Source organism: Nuphar pumila, chromosome 5, assembly GCF_984573655.1.
Source record: "Nuphar pumila chromosome 5, dmNupPumi1.hap1.1, whole genome shotgun sequence".
In the NCBI taxonomy this organism is placed as follows: domain Eukaryota; kingdom Viridiplantae; phylum Streptophyta; class Magnoliopsida; order Nymphaeales; family Nymphaeaceae; genus Nuphar; species Nuphar pumila.
In genome coordinates this window covers 18,215,959-18,238,988 of record NC_143253.1, presented here as the reverse complement: position 1 = coordinate 18,238,988, position 23,030 = coordinate 18,215,959, and the positions used below count along the sequence as shown (strand labels likewise).

Here is a 23,030-nt window from a genome sequence, read left to right as displayed (position 1 = left end):
ATAGGGAAAAACTCCCATCTCTCTCTCTCTAACGTCGAATTAACCCTATCCCTCTGTAAAATAATATCCGTCGTTCACTTCTCTCTCTCTCAAAATTGGCCAGTCTCTTTCCAATATCCGAAAAATTCCCATCTGTTTCTCACCCTAACATCAAAGTAACCCTCCCGCTCTCTGTAAAATCAAAAGGTCCCCACTCTCTCAAAATGGTTTCCTTCTTGCCTGTCAAAAGAAACTCTCTCTCTCTCAAAATGGTTTCCTTCTCGCCTGTCAAAATATACTCTCTCTCTCTTCCTCTCAAACAAAAGGGCAAAGAGGGTAGTTCCAAGCTGCCTGGACCAGAAGGCGTTCACAAATCCGTGTGTACGAATACGAGAAACCCTCACCAACCTCCATCACCACTCACGCACCTCTCTCATCCCCCCTTCTATATCTGATGGACCAACCCACTACCAGAAGTTTCTTTTTATGTACACACAATCATAAAATATTCCCCAACAATAAATCACGCCTCCCTCGTTCTCGTTCCCCTTCCCCTGGAGAAGAGGAGGGGAGAGTTGGGTTGGTTTCCTCGTCTCTCTAAACCATAGAAGAATCCTCACCCCACCTCGCCATTTCCTCCCATGGCGACGAATCTGCCCTCTATCCATCTCGTTTATACCAAGATACCACCCTCCGAGCCCTCCCATTCCCCTACCTCTGCCTTCTTTACCCCTCTCCGGACCGCGTTTCACGGGCCACAACTCGTCTTTAGGGCTAATCGATGCGCTAGATTCACGGTAGCCTTCGCCAGAAACGGCGGCGGCAACAACGCCAGTGGTGGTGGTGGAGGAGGGCACCGTGGTGGTGGTGGAGGAGGGCACGGTGGTGGTGGCGACGATGCAAACGAGAAGAATAGGGATGAGGCGTTACTGGCACTAGGCACGCTGGGGAGGTCCCTCGACAGCCTTCCCTCCGATTTGGCGGCAGCGATCGAGGGCGGGAGGATCCCTGGCGAGATCGTCTACCGGTTCGCGGAATTGGAGCGCTCGCCGATCTTCCGGTGGCTGCTCCAGTTCGGCGGGTTCAAGGAGCGCCTCCTCGCCGACGACCTCTTCCTCGCCAAGGTTGCCATGGAATGCGGCGTCGGGATCTTCACTAAGGTGACAAAGGAGATTCCGAATCTTCTTGGTGGTTTTCTTTGTGTTGGTGGATGATTCATTTTGATTCTGTCTTTTGCTTTTTGCGCTTCTTTTGATGCGTACATGAAAGTGGAATCTTGCTTTCTAGATGCTTGCTATTATACTATGTGCCTTTTCTTTTTAAGAGAATAATTTCCTTTTCCTTTTGCTTTATGATCGATCTGATTGATTTTGGCAATGGCCATTTGATTGTGATAATTTCTAGAATTCGTTTTTTTTTTCATTGTATAGTCGAAATGTGAATTTTGGGGAAAGATTTATCTCATCGATCTGTTGAATTATCCTGATTTTGTGAAACGCATAATTCCCGGACCGCTGTTTTGTGGCTGGCGTTTGTTGTTTGTATAGTTGGTGGTGAAGAATAAGTGAAATATCTGGTATATCATTCTAGGTAATTTATCAAATGGCTTGAATTTCCATAGATTTAATAAATGAGAAGGCTTGTTTGTGAACTTGTGCAGTCACTGGAAAACTTTATTTTTTTCCTTGCAATGTCACTCTATCACTTCATTTTATCATAGGCTAACTTAATGGAAAACCCAAAGAAAATTGCTCTGATATATACTGTAGACATATTCTGTAAAAGCCAGGTGTTGTCATCTATCCTCACCAAAGCCAAGGATCATCTAACCAGCCACATATATTGCCATGGAGAAATTGGGTTTTATAATGAGCTCAGATTAAAAAAGGTGTTTACTGTTTAGGCTTCAAGGCTTGAACTGTTGAACTCCTGTGATTTGAAACTGTTGCCATCGTCTGGGCCGTTCTTGAAATATTTTCTTTCATTTTTTTCTGGCGTTGTTTCAAAGTTCATGATAAGGCGTCAGTTTGTAGTGCATCTGAATGAGTTTACTTCATGATGGTTTCTATCATAGAAAAAATGCAGAATGGGTAATTTGATATTTTTGTCTTAGTTGGCAAGGTTTGACTTTGTTTATTGTCTTCATGAATATTTTGAAGACCGCTGCAGAGTATGAACGTCGGAGGGAAAATTTTGTCAAGGAGCTTGATTTTGTGTTAGCAGATGTGGTATGATTCTATTCTTTGTGCATGGTGTTATCATAGTTTCAAACTTTCAACCATGCATGCGATGATAATCTTGCATATTCATGGTTTGGTGGGATTAATTCATGTGTTTTTCTTGCCAAATTGCTTGCTGCTTTATAGACAACATTTCCCTTTCTTTCTCTGGAAATCTGGCCCTGGAAGTGAGTCATTCTCTTCCTGGAGATTAACATGAAGACGACCTTTAACTTTAAACATGATTAATCTTATGTTTAACGTTTAATGTTTCTGTAGGAATCCCACTGAATTGATAAGCATTCTTGCTCTGCTAATGTCATAGTTCCATGCAGCCATGCCTCTATATGGCAGGTTTTCCATTATTTTGTTGTTAGGTGTTAGTGACTTGGAAATCTTGGCCACATTTACAATAGACCGAGACATACACTGGAGAGAAAATCGATCTAATAGACTACCATGAGAGGTGTTAGTGACTTAAAAAAAATGGAAAATCACAAGAAGCCTCACAAATGGAGTAGTTGGGAGTAGCAAGTAGGATGCAGTGAAGTACTAAGATTTAAGACCCTTGAAACCACAGTCACCAATCTCAGTGATATTCTCAAAGCATTTTGTTATAAACTTTTTTTAAAGAAAAATGAAAAAATTGTGATATTAAGAAACTTTCAAATTCAATGTCATGATATTTTCCAAGATATTATTTTTCTGGAATTTTGAAAATTTTATTTACAGAATTAATTATTTATTTTAAATCCTCCAGATTTTCTGTGTTTTCCATTAATTTTAAATTCTTCGAGGAAAAATACTCATTGAGATATTGCCAAGACAGATGAGAATGGTGATGCCTGTTCTGTCTCAGTTCTAGGAAAGATTGCAATAATTGCCTTAGTCAACTCAACTTGGCGCTAAAACAAGTTGACTTTATGGTTTGGCAGGATTTTGTTTTATCATGTTTTAGATTGATGAATTTTATAGAAGGTTATTTTGAGACTTATATGTGGTATCAAGTCATATAAGCTGTACTTTTATGGTAACAGTGTTTGTGCTAGATGAATGATTAATGATATTATCATATTACCTTGTGGTGAGGACCTATATTAAAAGTTGAGGTATTCAGAAAAATGGAGGTTTTTCTGGAAAATCTTGCCACACCTTTACCATATGGAGTCTTTTTTCCAACATAAGTATGTTTCATAGTCATCAGTGTCAATGTTGACAATATCTATGCACTTGCAAGTTTTTTTATTAGAAGAATCTAAAAATAAGTGTTTTTTCTTAGAAAATATGTATTTCAAAAATTCAAAAATTAAAGACTTCAAAAAAAATTTCTTTGAAATTGTCTTGATATTTATTGCGATACTATTGTGGTATTTACAGTTGTGTTTTTTAATATCATGATATTTTTCAGTTTTTTTGGTTTCCTAAAAAATAAAATACAACAATTTTGAAATATTCTTGATATAGGTGACTATGCTATACATTCATGATACAATTTTCAATAACATGTATGTTATGATAAAATATCTCGTGGTGGAGATTGGGTCACTATCATCAGAGCCCAACAGCTTGGGAGAAGGCCTGACCTGCTAACATCCTGACTTGGGTCTTATTGGACTCAGGTCCATATATAGTTAACAGGGTTGGGTTATGCACATTGGAAAAATGTTTTGCCCAGTCCAAAGCCAACCCATTTTATTGTTTGGGTTGGGATAATCTCAGGTCTTATCAGGTATCAAGCTGCATATGTAGCTCAATCCTGCTCTATGCAGGGTTAGATGCATGGAAGCCCGTCCTACATACAGCCTGTCATCCATCTCTGTTTTCCAGATGGCAACTAGGTGCTCTCTCTGCTGCTTTAACAAGGGACCCTCTTTTTGGGTATATTTGGTTGTATTTTATAAAAATGAAAACAAATCACATGATTTGGAATCTCATATGATTCCAATTCCCATGTTTGTTTAGCATGAGGAAAGAAAAAAATATATATAAGGGGTTGCCGGAGGAGCTCCACCTCAACTGATCCCCTTCTCAAGGGTTTTCGCAACCCCAACCCAAAAATTAGAAAAGAGAGGTTGAAACAGGGGTTTGCACAATGGCAGGAACCCCTATTTGGATCGAATGAGGGTTAATGGAGCTTGCTGGAGGATGATTTTGGGCAAGCTCCACCTCTGCTCAACCTCGGAAGATGGTTGCAGCAATCCAACAAATAAAAGGAAAATTTTCAAAAACGCACCTAAAGCTTGAGCATTAATAAAACACACACCTAAGTTTTGGAAAATTTTAAAAAGGCACTTAAATTTTTGCACCGTTAATCAAAAACAAATTTTATCCATTTAACCTAGTTTATCACTAACCCAAGATGAGTTAAGAGAGTTAATTTACTAATTAACTCTTTAAAGGCTCCTTCCCTCTTGTTAGGTGCATTTTTGAAAATAGGATATTGAGGGTAAAATGATAATTCTACATCACATTTAACAATAAACTTGATGGTAGTGAACTCTGTAAGGAAATGAGAGCCTTCAACAATGTTCACCAACTCACCAAAGTGGACACACAAAAGTGCCACAACAAGGTCTACCAAAATACCAAAGTAAACACACAGAGCCACAAATAAGCTCACTCACAAAACCCACTAAAGGGGCAAATACAAGACGTTAAAAAACAATATTTTATTAATGTCAATCCATTCAAGAAGCACTCCTGTACATACACAAATATGGGGAGCTCCAAAGAGTCATTGGAGAGGTCCAATGATATTTAGAGCCGTTGGACCTCTCCCAACGACTCTTTTTGTTGACCAATCAACAAGTGTTGACTATTCAAACTGAACAAAAAAGTTAAAAATAAACTAACTAACCTAACCTAGTTACACACACACACATATATATATATATTAACACTCCCTCAAACTTACGGTTGGATAACCGAAAGTTTGCCTAAGAGAAAGTGAAATCTAGGAGCAACGAGAGGTTTAGTGAAGAAATGTTCTAACTGATATTCTGAGGTAATATAGGGAAGATCAATGGTGCCATTTAGATACTCCTCTCGTACCTAGTGACAGTCCATCTCAATATGCTTGGTACGTTCATGAAAGGTCTGATTGCTAATAATGTAGATGAAACTTTTGTTGTCACAACACATCGGTGATGTTCCTTTAATCTGGATACCCATATCAGTTAATAATCTTCTTAGCCAGATCACTTCCATAGTGGTTATAGCCATGACTCAGTATTCTACTTCAGTCAAAGAGAGAGACCTTTTGCTGCTTCTTAAACCTTTATGAGATCAATCATTCACCAAGTAAACCTGTAGTTGAGTGTCGGTTATTGGGATCACCTCCCCAGTCAACATCAATATAAGTAGTTAAATCTAATGATGATGAAGCAGACAAGAAAAGTTTTAAAAAAATAAGTCTTAATATATCTAATAATACGCAAAACTGCTCCCATATGAATAAAAGTGGGAGCATGCTGAAACTAACTTGTTGTGTGAACATGTGCTATATCAGGTCGCGTAATTGAAATATAAGAAAGTGAGGCGATAAGTTGTCTGTACAATGTTGGATTTTCCAGTGGTTCTCCTTCATCCATTCTTGTCTTAGTATTGACAACTTCGAAAGTGCCAGCCTTCTTCTCATTTGAGATTCTAGACCTGACAACAATATTTAGAACAAATTTAGATTGAGTCAATAGATAACTTCTAGAAGAATAAGCTACTTCAATTCCAAAAAAATATTTTAAAAAACCAAAATCAGTCATTTCAAAATATGTTTTGAGAAGTTTTTAATGTGTTCAACTCCTTGTTTGTCCCCTCCAGTAATAATCATGTCTTCCACATAGAGGAGAAGAATAAATATACCTGCATCAGAAACATTAACAAACAAAGTTGTGTCTGTCAAACAAGATTGAAATCCAAAATTAAACATAACTTGACTAAACTTGTCATACCATGCTTTTGGTGCTTGTTTAAGACCGTAAAGGGATTTATCCCAACGAAAAGCCTTTTCTAGGTGGTGCTTCTATATAAACTTCTTCTGCCAAATTTTCATTAAGAAATGCATTCTTAACCTCTATCTGATATATTGGCCATCTTCTCATAGAGGATATGACTACTAAGGTTCTAATTGTGATCATCCTGGATTGGGTCTATAGAGTAGGTTGGGGAAAATGTTTCTTAATAATCTATTCCATACTATTTGAAAATATCCCTTGGCAACTAATTTAGCTTTATATTTTTTAAGAATGTCATCACTCTTGGTTTTTACCTTATACACTATGTCACATGGGTGCGGGTGCGGGTGCGGGGATTCGACACTTTCAAAAAACCCGGGTGCGGGGGTGCGATAGGGGCAAAATTGTAAATATATATATATATATATATCATGTATAGTGTATATGTATGAATGTATGGTAGCTGTTAAGGTCCATGACATTTATGCCCAACTTACTTTTTACCATTTTTTTATCTTATATGGTTGTCCCCAAAGATGAAAGTGATGAGTTGTGGAGCTTGATTCATTGTTTTTGCCCTTGTAGAAAGGGGGGTCCGGGGGCTCTCCCCGGCGCGGGTCCTGCTGCGCGGTCAGCGGGCGTGGGTCCAGGGATGGCCGCCGCTGGCGGGGGGTTATAGGGGGGCTGCACCCCCCCCCCCCCCCCCCAAGAATTTTTTTAAAATTCCACAACCCATTTCATAGGGCAATTTTTTTTAAAAAAAAAATCCAAAAAAATGGACAAAAATGACCCTGAGTGCGGTCAACACACCCAGGGTCGGGTTGACCGCACCCGGTGCCGCACCCGCATCGCGTCGACGCGGGTGCGGCACTCTGCTAGCCAAATCCCTGTGACATAGCTTATACACCCATCTCCAACCTGTAGGTTTTTTTCCTAGGAGAATGTCCTGAATTGTCCAAGTGCTTGGTCGTTCTAAGGCATCTAGCTCTACCCTCATGGCTTTTACCCATTCAGAGTGTTTATTTGCTTGAGCATACATCGAGGGATCTACATATGAATGTATTAATGCAATATAGACTTGGTACTTAGGTGAAAATGAGTCATAAGATACAAAAATTTCAGGAGGTTTTGATATTCTAGATGACTTTCTAGTTTGTGTTTCCATTTGGCTTTCATCGTCAATATATCTTTCTAGTGCACATGGAGGTTTATGATCACTATGCTTGGAATATTCTGCACAACTTTGATCCTTATGAGATTGCTCCTCTAATCTCATTATCACACGATTGCTCTTTACTCACTATATCATCTTTAAGTTTTTGATCTTCATCAATATCAACATTACAATTATCGCACTTTGGGATTAGATCCAACATACAAGAATACTCAATTATTTCTGTAGATTTTTCTATTTAAAAAAACTTTTCTTTTTCTAAGAAAGATATATTCCTTGAAACATATAACTTTTTATTTCTAAGATTAAAGCATTTATAGCCTTTTTCGTTATTTGCATATCCCAAAAAGACACAAGAAATAGCACAGGGAGAAAGTTTATCATTCTTGTCAGCAAAAACAAAACATTTACACAAAGAAACTCTTTATCTAGAATAATCCATAATTAACTTGAAACGTTTTTCAATTGGTGACACATTTTTCAAAGAAGAGGATGACATTCTGTTAATGAGATAAACTGCGGTCAATGTGGCTTTAGCCCAAAATTCTTTAGGTACTTTATTTGCAATAAACAAAGTTCTTGTTATTTCTATAATATGCCTATGCTTTTTTTTAGCTAAACCATTTTGTTGTAGAGTGTAGGGGCAAGATTTTTGATGTATGATACTATCTAAATCTAGGTAGTCTTTAAATTCTTTTGATAAAATTCTCCCCCTATTCACTGCGAAAGATATAAATATCATTTTTGAATTTATTTTTGACCAAATTGTGAAATATTTGAAAATGTAAGAAAACTTCATGTTTATGTTTAATGAAATTAATCCAAGTATGTCTACTAAAATCATCAATAAAAATAATATAATATAAAAATCCACCCTTAAATATAACAGGTACTGGGCCCCAAACATCCGAATGTATTAACTCAAGCAGTCGGGAAGAAACAAAGGTTCTTTATTGAAATGATAATCTCTTTATTTTGCTTATAATACCGAATTTAATTTCTGAACATTACAAAATTACAAAAGTTTTTCATTTTTGAAAAATACCGAATTTTGGATACATTAGGATGATTAAGCTTTTATGTCATAAATCCAAATCTAATTTTTGAACATTACAACAAAAAGTATTCTTGCGTATTTTTAAAAAATTCATATAGTATAAGCCTCATTTTTTATGGCCTTCCCCAATGAGCTTTCCCGACTGATGATTCTGTACCTGACAACCATTAGAGGAGAAGGAAATATTTAATCCATGGTTAGATAATTGAGAAGCAAACAAAAGATTAAAATTTAATTTAGAAATATATTTATTTTTTAGAATATTTTTTTTTGAATTTTGAGAAATATTTTCAAAATTTTCTATTCCTTTTATCTCAAGAGATGTCCCATCAACAGTAAATACATTTGATCCGTTTGAGTTATGACATTCGGGTAACATATCACCATTTGGTGTCATGAAATGATGCACCTGAGTCAAGAAGCCAAAGAGATTTACCGGGATCAAAAAAGCCAAAGGAAGAAACTGCGACTTTAGTTGATGATGATGTTCCTTTGAGTAGAAGTTGAAAAGCCTCCACTAGTTGCATCAACGACATGTTCTCAATAGATGAGTCTTTAGCGTTTTTTTACATCACTTGACTCTTGTAGAGGACCAACCAAGGCTACATTCTTCTCGTAAGGCCTTTTCAATTTAGGACAATAGGTTTTGACTTGTCCTGGTTCATGACAATAATAACAAATAACTTTTTTCTTTTCATACCCATTGCCTTGTTTTCCATAATGCCCATTGTTGTCCTTCTATAGTATGGTGGTTTGTAGGTACGAACATAGTTTTTCGGCTATGTCACATGGGTGCGGGTGCGGCACTTTCAAAAAACTTGGGTGTGGGGGTGCGACAAATAAATAAATAAAAAAAAAAATATATATATATATATATATATATATATATATAAACAGTTAACAACAGTAACACTAATGAAATAAAAAACAATTATCACAATATCATCAAATCAATTCATCATCATGCATGCAATAAATCAAATTAACAATTTACAATTCTATTCTACATTATAAAAACCAAAGCCACAATATTAAAAACAATCAAATAAATAAAACATAAAAGAAGTAAATTATATAGTATACTAACAAAAGAAGCAAAAAATGTATAATTACATACCAAAAGTATATCCTACGCAACGTATATGACGATGAGGTAATGGATCATAATAATTTTCTTCTTCGTCATCAAATGCATCATAAGGAAGATTGAGCTCAGATAAATCCATGTTTGTAATATAAAAATCATGCTCTCCCTTTAAGTCACACTCTTTTGGGTTTACATCTCAAAATTTGGATGATCCTTGTCTGCATTACAAACCTAATTTGAAAATGTTAAATATAAGTATATTTAAATGAAAAAACTAAGAAATAATTAAATAACTAAGAGAGAAAATTAGTATTTGTATTCATCATTGGTTTGCGAAATTAGTCAAAGATTTGAATGAACATATACTAAATCCTCTGCACGCTTGCTGGTGAGTTTGTTTATCTTCATGTTATGAACTTGAGAATATGTGCTTCAATTTCTTTTACAACAGGATGAACTAGCAGACTGGGATAGCAATCTCAATGCAAGATGTTGAAGAAGAGTTGTTTTTGATCCAAATATTGACCACCATGTAATAGGATCTATATTATCCCCCTCTCTTGCGAGTAATGCCTGTCCATATAATATCGAAGATGCAAAATTTTCAAACTCTTGTGTGACTTGATTTAGAATATGTGATTCTGGATAGTCTTTTCATATACATATTTGTATGCCTTGATAACTTTGGGTCTAAATTTGGAGGGACACGATCAATACCACCTTCTTGCTATTTTTTTGCATAATATTTTGGATTAAGAGAATGTGCCATGCAATGCAAATGAGTGTTGCTCTTATCCCATATTTTGACTAAAACTGAATATGGTTAAAAAATTCTGAATCATTCAATGCAAGATTTTTTTGTTCATGCTTGAAAACTACAACTTATATTTTCTCAATCATATTATCCTATATTTCATAAACTTTGTGAAGCATGGACTTATCCTTATCAACTTCTCTCAACATTTCTCAACTAGGTTGAGTAAATTAAAGGAAATATACGATTCTGTCTCAAAACTCATTATCAACAATGAATTTCTTAATTTCTTGAGCCTTGACATCATCATTAGCACGATAGAATGTCCAATTCTCATCAGTCACTATGCTAACCAAAGCATTATTCACTTCCTTAATCCTCTTTACCATCACAATAATGGATGCAAAACGTGTTTCAATGACCTTCAACAATTTCAGGTTAGAATGCCTATTAAATATAGCATTAGCATGATGATGGTTGACAGCAAAATTCTTAATGCTTTTGACATTTTTTTCTAATTCTTCAATTCATGAACATAGAGCATATGCTGGTGAATTTTCTTTTTCTTTGGGGTTGTAGATGCTCTTGAGGGCCAGATTCAAGCCCCGTGCTACACAAGGAGTCCAAAAAATATGAGGATACTCACACTCCAAACTCAATGCTGCACTTTTATAAACTGAATCGTTGTCTGTGATGATTTGTACTACTTTCTGATCACCCACTTCTTTTATTACTTATATAAACAACCCTTTCAAGTACTCAACATTTTTATATTCTACAGATGTATCAACTGCTTTCAAAAATACTGGGTCACTAAGCGAAGAAATAAAATTGATTAGTGAATACCTTTGAATATCTTCCCACCCATCAGAAATAATGAAAACTTCATTTTTGCTTCCTTGAATATTTTTTAATCTCTAGCATTTCTCAACATTTGCCCTCTCTTCTGCAAGAAGTGTGGTTCATAGTTTTTCTGAGCTTGAAGGTATATAGCTACTCAAATTACAATTTGCCAAAGAAGTAACTAAATCCTTCCAATAAAGATTTCTAGCTGCATTAAATGGGAGTGAACTAGAATAAAAATACCTCGCTACTTTTCTGTTCATCTCCTCCCTTCCATATGTATTGAATGATGCTTGTATCGTTTCTCTTCCTCTACTTCTTGCATTCACTTTTCCTTTTTTTTTAGCATCGTCTTGGTGGCTTCAAAATGACACATTAATTGCACAAGAATCACTCATTATCTTCCTCTTCTCATATTCTTCTTGTATTTTCTTGTATTGTTTTCACATTGCCTCATCAACTCTTCTGCATCTTGAAATGCCATGTCCTGATATCTTCAACAAATGAGCCTTAACTTTTGTGTAAGACCCAACAAAATCTTTCACAGAGCTTGCATCGAAATCTATTGTTTCCACCACCTCCTTCAATTTTTGCAAGCTTATCTACATGTACCCATAGTGGCCCCACATCATCACTCCCACTACAGCTATAAGCAACATTAGTAGCAGAACTCACGTGTGGGGATGAGGATAACGCAAGTCCTTTCCCTTTATCCGTTATTTTTGTCTTAAAAACACAAAAAAAAATATTAAAATCAATTATGCATTTGGGGTTTTTCCCGTAGTAACCAATTATTAAACACTAGTAACCTTGTTAATTATTAAAATTTGAACATTAGTAAATTAACCAATTTACTTGCATTAGTCACATCAAATGGTATACTTGTTTAAGCAAAGTATCAAACAGAAAGTTTGTATAAATACAAGGTCAAAGACAAGACCTAAGCACCTAATACTATTCATACTCTACATGCTAGAAACGTCAAACCACATGAATGAGGCCATCATGGCTTTCAAATGAATTTCTGCGAATTCTGGTTATTGAGTTTAATGCCTTTCGTCAGTGCTGTTCATGAAAAAGCTGAGAACTGTCTTCAAATGAAGTCTTGAAGTGTGTTACTTATAGAATCAGTAGTTTGCACTGATGTGTTCTCAGTGTTTGCAATAAATTGCAATTGCTTGTAAGAGACTTCGAATTACTGAAGATTCATTGTGTATAAATAAACGCAAGTAAACATCACTTTTTCATTGGGAGTTCATAAGACTGACATGGTTTTTCATAAGATTCAATATGCAGCCATGGAATCATTGGAGCCACTTGTGGTACAACATTGGATTTACTCTTATTACATTGTTCTAGAAAAAACCAGTACATTGAGATTCTTCTTCTTCTGCTAATCACTTGCAATTTTTTTAATGTTAGAATAATCACTGTATCCAAGTTTATGATGATTACAAAAGTTCGAAGGGGTGAGAGATTGAGAGTGATAGAAGAGATAGAGATGAAGCGAGAGACAGAGGGAGAAGAGAGATGGAGAGATAGAGAGAGCGAGTGAGAGTAAGTGAGTGATGGAGAGCGACAAAAGAGAGAGCGATAGTGAGAAAGACAAAGAGATTGAGAGTGAGAGATAGAGAGAAGAGAGACAGAGCGAGTGAGAGAGAGTACCTGAGGAGGAGAGCTCGGACAGAGAAGTCGTCGCGGACTTCAGCTTCAGGAGAAGAAGTCGGGAGGAGAGGCAGGGAGGATTAGGGCAAATTTTTTTTGCCATAATCCTCCTCTTTGCAGCTATTTTATTGGGCGCAAAATTTTTTAAAGGTCCAAAAATTGTATAGAAATGACCGTGGGCCTAGGGTCGGGTTGACTGTATTGGGTGCCGCACGCACACCCACATCGATGCGGGTGCGGCACCTGGTTGGCCGAATCCCTGTGATTTAGTTTTTTGGTCTAGATGCGGCTAGAACTAAGTCATCATCACTCTTAGAAATCTTTTTTTAAGCCTATTTTCCTCCATACTTAATTTTTCTATAGTGTCTTCAATTAAGGAGAACAAATTTAGTGAATTCAAATTTTGACCTTAATTCGTTAATGAATTAGTAAAAATGCTTTGCATTTGTTTGATTTTGGCGAAATTCTATATCTTCGGTTCAATGCCATTTTGGTTCAAGAAAAGCCAACTCTTTTCAAAGCTCAGACAATTCATTATAGTATTCTCTAATACTCTTGTCTCGTTGAGTCATATTTCGGATTTTGTCTTGCAAATTTTACACATGTGCAATATCTTTAAGAAAATACATTTCCTTAAGATAATCCCATGCCGTATTTGGATGTTCAAATTTAGCAAGGCTCAAGCACCTCTTAATATCAACACTACTAATAAGCTAAGACAATCTTGGTATGCCCCATTCTCCATTCCTTCCATTTCTTCTCATAAGTGGTCATTGCCTTGGTTTTTTTAATTTATTTAAGAAGTACTTCTTTCTCGCCTTCTACTTTGGTAAGGATTAGCTTGAGTTCTAGATCGGTCCCGTCCACTAGTCCCTACAACCCTTTTCTCCATATGAGGTGCTTCCTCATTGAAGTACATATTACATAATTAGAATCATTGAGTTTGATGTGTTTTATAGTGATATTTTCATTGTCATTTTTACAAGGGCTAAAGAAGATGGAATAAGAAGAAAAGAATAGAAAAGAGAAAGAAAAGGAAGGGTGAAAGCAAGATGAAGAGCACTAGCACTTCACTACCAAGTGTAATGAGATATGCGGAAAAACAAAGAGTGCGATAAGCACTTACATCCACCAATGGACAAACAAAAGGGATAACACCCAAATCCACAAAGAGACAACACAACATAAAAATATAAATGTCTCTTATTGAAAGGAGAGAGAGCTCTCAAGAGTGAAAAATACAAGAGGGGTTCACTCCTATATATACACAAAAAAGGAGAGGAGGGATGACCTTATGACCTTAAAAGAAGAGCCACATAGGGGGGCTCCCCATGGAGTCGTTGGGAGCCCCCAACGGTCACAAATGTGACCGTTGGGGGCTCCATCGACTCCATGGTGGGGCCCCTTATGTGAGTAAAAAACAAAAAATAAAAAAAGGAAAAAAATAAATACAAAAGAAAAGGGAAAATAACAAGTATCCCTATCGGGTACTTGTGAAATGACTAAAATACCCCTATTGGGTATATTGGGTATTTTAGACAATATATAGATTACATGTATTTTAACACCAAGTACCACCGATCAAGAACTTGGGCACTCCACCACTAATCTATCATTTAAAACACAATCACTATTTCACAAGCACTTGAATTAAAATTACAAAAGCGCTTCAACACTTTCAGGTTTTGAGTAGCATGCTTCCTGATGCACCAAAAAAAAATTCAACTTGATCACCAAGATCTAATACCATGGAAGAAAATGCGAGCTTCTAACGATGTTCACCAAATCAGCAAAGTGGATACACAAAAGAGCCACAACAAGGTCCACTAAAATACCAAAGTGAACACATAAAGAGTCACAAATAGGTTCACTTACAAAACCCACTAAAGTGGCAAACATAAGAGGTTAAAAAACAATATTTTATTGATGTCAATCCATGCAAGAAGCATTACAAATGAGAAGGGTTTCACCCCTATACATACACAAATATGGGGAGCTCCAAAGAGTCGTTCGAAAGGTCCAACGGCTCTAAATAGTGCCGTTGTACCTCTCCCAACGACTCTTTTTGTTGACTAGTTCAAACCGAACAAAAAGTTAAAAATAAACTAACCTAACCTAGTTGCTAACCTAGTTACATATGTATATATACATATAAATATATATATGTATACAAATGTATATATGTACATATACATATGTATTTACACTATGTATATATACATTTTTAACAAACTCTTGGGCCTTTTTAATTAACCATGATATTTTTTAGGTGAGTTTTTAAAAATTTTCAAAACTTAGGTGCCTTTTAGAAAATTCCCCCCCCCCCCCCCCCAAAAAAAAAAAAGGAGGTTGGAATAGAGGCTCACTAGTAGGAGACCCTGTATGGGTCGAATGGAGGGTACTGGAGCTTGCTGGAGGAGCCCTTCCGGTACGCTCCACCTGCTTCAACCCCTTCCTGGTGGTTGTAGCAACACCAACCGAAAAAAAGAAAAACACATACCTGAACTCCAGCTACCTCTCTTCTTCTACAACACTTCTCCGGTTGATGTCTCCACTTCTGGCGAAATGGATGCAGGTGGTGGTGGACTGCTGCATTGCCCCCCAACCCACCACCACCTATATGAGGGGAAGAAGAAGAAGACCGTTAACCCCAACGTTCACATTTTTGCAAAAAGTAGGGGCCTGTACATCATGGGTGTGAATCTATGTCACACGGACTCGGCTAGGGAGGTGCCGCACCCGAGTCGACACGCCCCGACACGGGTGCGGCCTCGGACACGGCCTGGACTCGGTCAACGCCGAGTCGGACTCGGTCAACGAGTCCAGGCCGAGTCCGTCTTAATTTTGGACTCGGTCAACGTTGACCGAGTCCAAAAATGTCCATTTTTAGTACAAAAAAAATAAAAAAAGATCTTTTTATATATTTTTTAAATATATATATATATATATATATATATATATATATATATATATATATATATATATATATATATATATATATATAGCATGAGTCTTAAACATTAGGCCCAGAAAAAAAATTATTCTTAAATATTATCATTTAATTCTCTCTCTCAATCTTAAAAGCTAATAAATTCTCATCCACGAGTACCAACACTTTTCATCCACCAAGTTCTCTCTCTTATAAAAGCTAATAAATTCTCATCCACGAGTAGCAACACTTTCTCATCCACCGAGATCTCTCTCTCTCTCTCTCTTTTTCAAATCTAGCTTTGAAAAATTAAAAGCTTTTAATGCTTTTAATTAATGTTATGAATTTTAGCAAAAGATATTTAATGCATTTACCAGAACATGCTTTTAGTTAATGCTTTTAATTAATACCTTGATGATGTTTTATTCCCATGGTAGCTAAGACTCGGCTGAGTCAATGATAAACTCAGCCTAGTTTGGTTCTAACACAGTTATACTACTATTTTAACTCAGTTAGTTCAGGATCTGAGACAACTTGGAAGAGTCACGAGCCGAGTCCAAAATTTATATAGACATATGCACACACTGGATATATATATATATATATATATATTTAAATATATATATATATATATAGCCGAGTCCCCGTGTCCAAAATTTTTAAAATTGCGCCGCACCCGTGTCGCACCCGCACCCGCACCCGCACCCGCACCCATGTGACATAGGTGTGAATCATATGATTCAAAATCACAACCAGACCCATGAGATTCAAAATCTCACAGCCTGGTGTGGTTTTGAATCATATTTGATTTGGAATCACACAGCTCCATTTTCTCGTCTTTGGTTGGCTATGAGAAATGGGGCTATATGAGCATCACTCTCATACAAATGAGGGTGATTCTCATGAGGCTGAACCAAGCATGCCCTTCATCTTTCTTGGGAGTGCTCATTTTCCTGGAAGTTTCCAGCTAGCATCTTTTGACGACAGGGTCGCCCACGTGGCCAGTGGGGGTGGTTGTGAAGGTGCTGAGATGAAGGCACCGGATCAAACCCTACTGGCGCAAGGGTGTGTCCGTGTCTTTCAGAGGTGGGCCACGTAAGGCAGGGTGGTCGTGGGGCTCCACCCGTGGTTTTCCTCGCTTTGGCGAGGGTTCCTCGTCATAAAAAAATACTTTTGGATATTAGTTTGTTGAGGCAATTGCTGATGGCTGTTTGGATAAGACATAAGGGGAGGAAGTGGCATCTAATCTAAGTTATCTAACATGATAGTAGTGAACATTGGCTGGTGGTAAACATGGCTAAACCGTAGTAAGAGATTTTTTGAAGAACTGGCGTACAGTGCTTTAGTGATTCATTTGAGAATTCAAAGTACCATTTTCCTGTATGCAAGTTCTGGAGTCATTCAGATATTGGTTGGGTTTGGCAACCTAGGATAGGTTGTGCTAGTGAGGGGGATGATTTAGTTACTATGTAGGCCGACTTTTTCTGTCTTGTTCAGATGCTAGTTTTGTTCCTTTTTTCTGTCATTGTATTGATGATTTTTTGTTATCTTCATTCATTCTAATTGAAAGTTAGCTTTCTTTCAGGAAAAAAAAAGATTCTGTACATGTGAAACTCAATTGTATATATTTTTTCCTGCATCTCTCGAGTGAATATTTTTTTATTCCCATTTTGGTGGCATTTGAATCACAGTTCTGTTGGGACTGGGAAGGCTCCTCACATAGGAAATGATCCTTTTTTTTTCTTTTTTCGTACTTTCCTCCTAGTTTACTCTTTCTTTCTTTCTTCCCCCCCTAGGTGATGGCAATTATTGCAGATTTCATGCTTGTATGGCTTCCAGCACCAACTGTTTCTCTGAAGCCACCTCTGGCAATTAGCGCTGGACCTATTGCAAAGTTCTTCCATAGCTGTCCTGATAATGCTTTTCAGGTGAGAGTGAATAGCTGAGATCTCTTCCAAGAATTTTCTTTGCCTTGCTTTGTATTTTTTGCTTGACATACCTGTGACTAAGTATAACTGTGGCTTGTGAAAATTTGGTGCCAGGTTGCTTTGGCTGGAACATCATACTCATTTTTTCAGCGAGTGGGGGCGATATTGGTAAAACTGTAGAAGTCCTTGAGATTCATTAATAGGGTTCCATATTTTTATATTGACATCTATTTTTTTTCCACGAGATCCTGTTTCTAACATGTATCATTCTATTTTACAGCGTAATGGTTCAAAGCTTTTTGCTGTTGGGACTTCTGCATCTTTGGTATGTAAACTTTATTGTTATACTATGAGTAGCATTTGTTAACTACTCAAGCCATCTAAATCATCTTAATGCCTTATTAGTGGATGTTTGAAAGCTGGAAATGCCCACACAGTGCTTATGCTTGAGCAGTAGCACGTGTACCAAGCAGGGATGTAATATAACCAATATAACATACACTGTGTTGATAAGGTGACAAGTTTCTACTGCTTGACTAGGATGCAGCTGGCACAAAATTAAATTGAAACCCCATAAGATGCCCCTTGCATGACAAGATTAGTGCAATCAGATGCAATAAATCTGGAAGTGATGGTATCGTTTCTTAATTAGTTTTTGGATTTTCTCATTTATTTAAAACACACACGCCATCTTGGGCCTTTCCCACCATCATGAGTCGGCTTTGCAAGTCAAAAGTTTCTCAATTTCATAAACACAATAAAATATGGAAAATAATATATCCCAATTTTGATCAGTGTTGAGGCCTGGTTCGGGCTTAAGTTTGAATCATATTGTTGCCACGATTAGGGGCAAAATTAGTTGAGGTGTTTTTTCCCTAACTCTTCTATAACAATTGTCAGTCATTCAGGAGAGTGCTAACTTTTGTTGCACCTAAGACTCTTTTAACATATTAACACACACTATTGATATGGTCTTTTGAAGTTTTGTTGGTAAGAGAAATGATCAAATTCTTTGTTTTGATAGAATCATGACTATTCCAATCTTTGGTCATGACTTCTCAAAATCTTTACCAGCATGAGCTTACCCCATTTCATCTCTCAACATCTATGTGCTTGCATAAGTAGAAAAAAAAGTGTCAAAAAGATGTGTTTTCTGTTAGTTTTTGAGTCTTTGTTGTTCTTGCCCATAGTTTCAAGGGTTGTGCCCAAATATGGGCTACTGCATCAATTAAAGGCCTAATGTTGCAACGGAAAACATTACACATGGTATGATATTTTTTTTAACATACCTCTTCAATTAGACATGGTATGATTTATGAACATACCTCTTCCTTATGTATAATGTTCTTGTTTGTGATGCCCGACTGTTGAGTCTCAGATTGGTTTACTCAATACCATTGCTATTGGTACCACTTCTAGTGCTATCATCTAGTCCCTTTGATGCAAAATGTGTACAACTCAAGATTTTTTAAAAATGTCTAAATTCCTCATTCTGCTTTTCAATTTTTGCACTCTACTATCACTTCTTAAAAATAACATAATAGGGAATTATAATCAAGGCCTTATTTGGATGTATTTATGTTACTATTATTTAATAAAAAATAAAAACAATGTCTGCAACTACATATAAACAAATATAATTAGATCCTTTCTTTGGTTGACAAGTTTAACAAAACTTTTAAATGTAATGTTTCTATGAGTTTATGGGGCATTTGTGGTTTGCAACTAAGTTGTATCTGATTGACTCAAAATTTGAGATTACTTGATCCAAAATTGGGATCATGGGTCTACTATGGGTCCAAATCATGAGCAACGGAATTGAGAACATGTAGATTAATACTTTCTTTGATTTGGATTCAAAATAACTCAATTAAAACCTATAATGGTCATTTGCCCTGTTTAAAAATTTTAAATTCATGTGGGAGCTATGTGTCAGGGTTGTATAAAAAGCTATGTGGATCCATGTATGTTCCATTATTAGACTTGGGTCCATGTTTAATGTTGAACTTAAATGAGTTTGTGTCAATCCACGCTATTTTTTCACTTTTGGACCCTTTATTGAACCAAACTGAACTAAATTTATGGTGATAGTGCAGTTGAAACAGCAAATATTTTATTATAAATAAAAGAAAATAAACACCTACTCCCTATTTTTTTGGAAAACTTGGGGTGTTCCTGCTTATCTTTGTTTATGTTTCTTAAATGACAATAAACTTGCCAGTTTAAAACAATAATACAGAAATAAGCAGACATTAAATACATCTAAATACCGGTATTTAAATGCATTTGATTTTACTGTTTTACATTGATTGCTTTGATATTAATGTTCTTGAACATAGTTTTAGAATATTCTTGCATTTCTCATGGAAAACCTAGTCCTCCATTTGTTTTGATTTTGTGCATTTTCAGGATAATAATGAATAAAAGAACTTCATAGAAAATAGCAAGTGAACATGCAGAAACAAGAAATTTGCAACTTGTAGATGGATCTGTTCATCATCATAAAGTGATAGTAAAAATATCCTTCGAGTGCTGATTTTGTGCTGGCTTGTAGTTAGTGGCAACCAAAATGATTAGTATTGAGTGATAATAGGAGATAGAAACCTTTGAACAACCGGGGAAAGTTAAAAATCTTTATTCCTAAAACATTTTGTTCTCTAAGCATACATGTATTGAGTAAAAGAAAGCACCAGGCCGTTTAATTTATTTTAGGTGTGGAGCACTTCTGTTAACAGATATTGTCATCCGACTGAGAGACATGACTCAATAAAAAAAGTGTCCTCATCCCTGTGCCTATTGGGGAAACATTTAATAATTTTAGTCACTATGAACGTCCATGATATTCATTACATCTGTATCTCAAATTTTGTTCACCTTCTTAACCTTTTTCTTGATTAGGCAACGGTTGAAGTCCCTTTTTCTCTTGTTCTTCCATGATTTTGTTGGTATTCTAATTGAAACTTATTGGGAAGTTGTTTAAAACTTTAAATCAATTCAGTTTCAAGTCTAATTGCTAGTAATTTTTTTTCCAGGTTGGTACAGGTGTCACAAATGCTTTAATTAGTGCGAGAAAAGCGATTGACAAATCTTTTGCTGGTGAAGCAGAGGATGTCCCTGTATTATCAACTAGTGTAGCCTACGGTGTTTACATGGCAGTTTCTAGCAATTTGAGGTAACTATATTTGAACATTGAGGGGTTGATTCAGCAAATGATGCACTTGTAATATTTTTCCATTTTTGCAATTTTTTTTGTTTGTTCAAAGGAAATGTTTTCTTTGCACAACTGTTAAAGCTATTGTGTTCTTACATTTGTTAACCTTGACATTATCCACTTAAAAGTCCGTCATCATATTTAACAGGTACCAGGTATTGGCTGGTGTTATCGAACAGCGGATTTTGGAACCTTTGCTTCATGAACACAAGATCATCTTGAGTGCATTATGCTTTGCTGTTCGAACAGGAAATACATTCTTGGGATCATTGATGTGAGATATTAGAATTATCCTTAATTTTTTTTTATCAAAAAGTTTAAGATGTGTCAAATTTACACTAAATCTTTGTGACTTTAACAGGTGGGTGGATTATGCTCGTTGGATTGGTATTCAGAAAATTAGAGAATAGTAACCTGCCTGGGTTTGGTGACTCTGATATTGATAGTTTTGGCATGGCCCTTTCTTGAATTCAAGGCCTTGCCACAGATTCTAGAAGAGTTGGTGGTGTTAACCATATGGAAGCTCTTACACAGCGTACAGAGAAGATGCCTGTATTGTCTTTGAAACGGTGCTGACCCCACCATCAGTTAAGTGCGTATATATATTGGACTGTGCATTCTTTACGTGCTATGTATAAACCTTGGTCACTATTTGTTTGTTGTGCCACATTTTTCCTTAAAAATGAGCTAAATTGTCTTGATGGAAGTTGAACTCTCTCTCTCTCTCTCTCTCTCTCTCTTTATATTTATATAGTAACTAGTCTTGATCAGGCTAATCTCCTAAACTGTCCTATATGACTTCAAAGGACACAAGTTTTGGTGGTTTGCTTGTCTGAACTTGTGGATGTATTTTCTATTAGCTTGTTTGGTAGAAAACATAGTTTTTTTAGATGTGCTTTTAAAGTGAAAAAAGCAGCTCATATTGCACCAAAAATTTGATACGATGTTTCTCATTAAATTGATTCGATCAATGCATGTTTTTTTTAGTGAATAAGCAATACGAACACATCAGTAGGTTTTTGGACTAATCCAAAACACATGCAACTGTGTTTTTCAAAAAAATTTAGGATGATTTTGGGCAAACTGTTAAGGAACTATTCTTTTTTTTCTCTATATATATAGGAGAGGTGGTAGCTGCTAACCACTTTTCTAGCTCGTACTAACCAGGCTTTCGAAGGGGTTTTTCATGTTTTTCTTAAATCTGATCATTCAACCGTGTTTTACATGCTTGATTTTTTTGGAATCGTCTCTTAGATCATCTACCAATAGGTTTTTATAAGGTTAAAAAAATCGATTGTTTAAGATTTTCCTAAATATTCAAGGCTTAAAAATTTATGGTTTTCATAAAAAATATGATCCAGTATGGATGTATGGACACACTGCTAAAGTTTTCCTGGGAACTGTGCCACACCTGCACAGGAGAGAATGATAAAGGAGAAAAAAAAAAACTATTGCGAACTGGCCCAACCGACAGAAATAGTAGGGCGTTGGGATTCTATTCACTTTTTATAACTTTTAGACTTTGCCAAAAATACCGTTAATGTACAAACATGATACAAAGACTTTATATCACATCTATAGTGTTCAATCTACCAAAAAAATAATGAAGAGGCCATTTCTACCTCATATTGCAATACCTTCATTGATACCGAATAGTAACCTCATTATGTATCCTTACGACCGAGTCATTTACGTGCAGCAACCACACAAATACATACAAATCAAACATGATGAATAAAAACATGCACATACGCCGATCAAGCATGATGTGTAAAGCTTAATCTAGTAATAGGGATGTAAACAATTCAGATTCAGGTTGTATGTAGTCAATACCATTTCTGACTAATCGGATGTGGGTTAAATGGATTTGAATTTGAATTCAGATCTGATAGTGAAAAGCTCACACCAAATCCAGTTTTTTACATGTAAACATATTCAGATTTCTGCCAAAACCGATATTCATTGGACTTTATAGCAAATCAAAAACCTTATTCGCATCCAATTATAATAAGATATGGTCTTGGCTTTACCAAATCTGACTAAATGGAGTCTGATTCAGTTGGATATTTGTCCATTGGCATTAGACTAATCTCTCTCTAATGTTCCCATAGAATCCCATGTAAGTAGCTTTCCTAATTTCTCTTTATTAGAATACGTTTATACCACAATCAATTTAGTAAATGATAATAAAAAATAGTGACACTCACGTGGTCATTTAACATAATGTTTCGTGA

At 36.1% G+C, this 23,030-nt stretch overlaps 1 protein-coding gene across 1 annotated transcript; it reads left to right on the top strand.

Annotated features, from left to right (window-relative positions):
* Positions 1-485: 485 nt before the first annotated feature.
* Positions 486-21,502, top strand: LOC149836990 (protein RETICULATA-RELATED 4, chloroplastic-like). Its single transcript, XM_090005725.1, has 8 exons — positions 486-1,139; positions 2,139-2,207; positions 17,454-17,585; positions 17,700-17,753; positions 17,866-17,910; positions 20,618-20,757; positions 20,945-21,070; positions 21,158-21,502. Exons 1-8 carry the CDS (start codon positions 621-623, stop codon positions 21,204-21,206), a joined length of 1,134 nt encoding a protein of 377 aa, XP_089861851.1. The 5' UTR covers positions 486-620; the 3' UTR covers positions 21,207-21,502.
* The last annotated feature ends 1,528 nt before the right edge of the window (positions 21,503-23,030 follow it).

Excerpts from the sequence above, each read along its gene's own strand:
- LOC149836990 (XM_090005725.1), top strand. The coding sequence starts at position 621 with ATGGCGACGAATCTGCCCTCTATCCATCTCGTTTATACCAAGATACCA. Across the intron at positions 1,140-2,138 it reads GCGTCGGGATCTTCACTAAG|ACCGCTGCAGAGTATGAACG; the intron begins GTGACAAAGGAG and ends AATATTTTGAAG. Across the intron at positions 20,758-20,944 it reads GCAGTTTCTAGCAATTTGAG|GTACCAGGTATTGGCTGGTG; the intron begins GTAACTATATTT and ends CATATTTAACAG.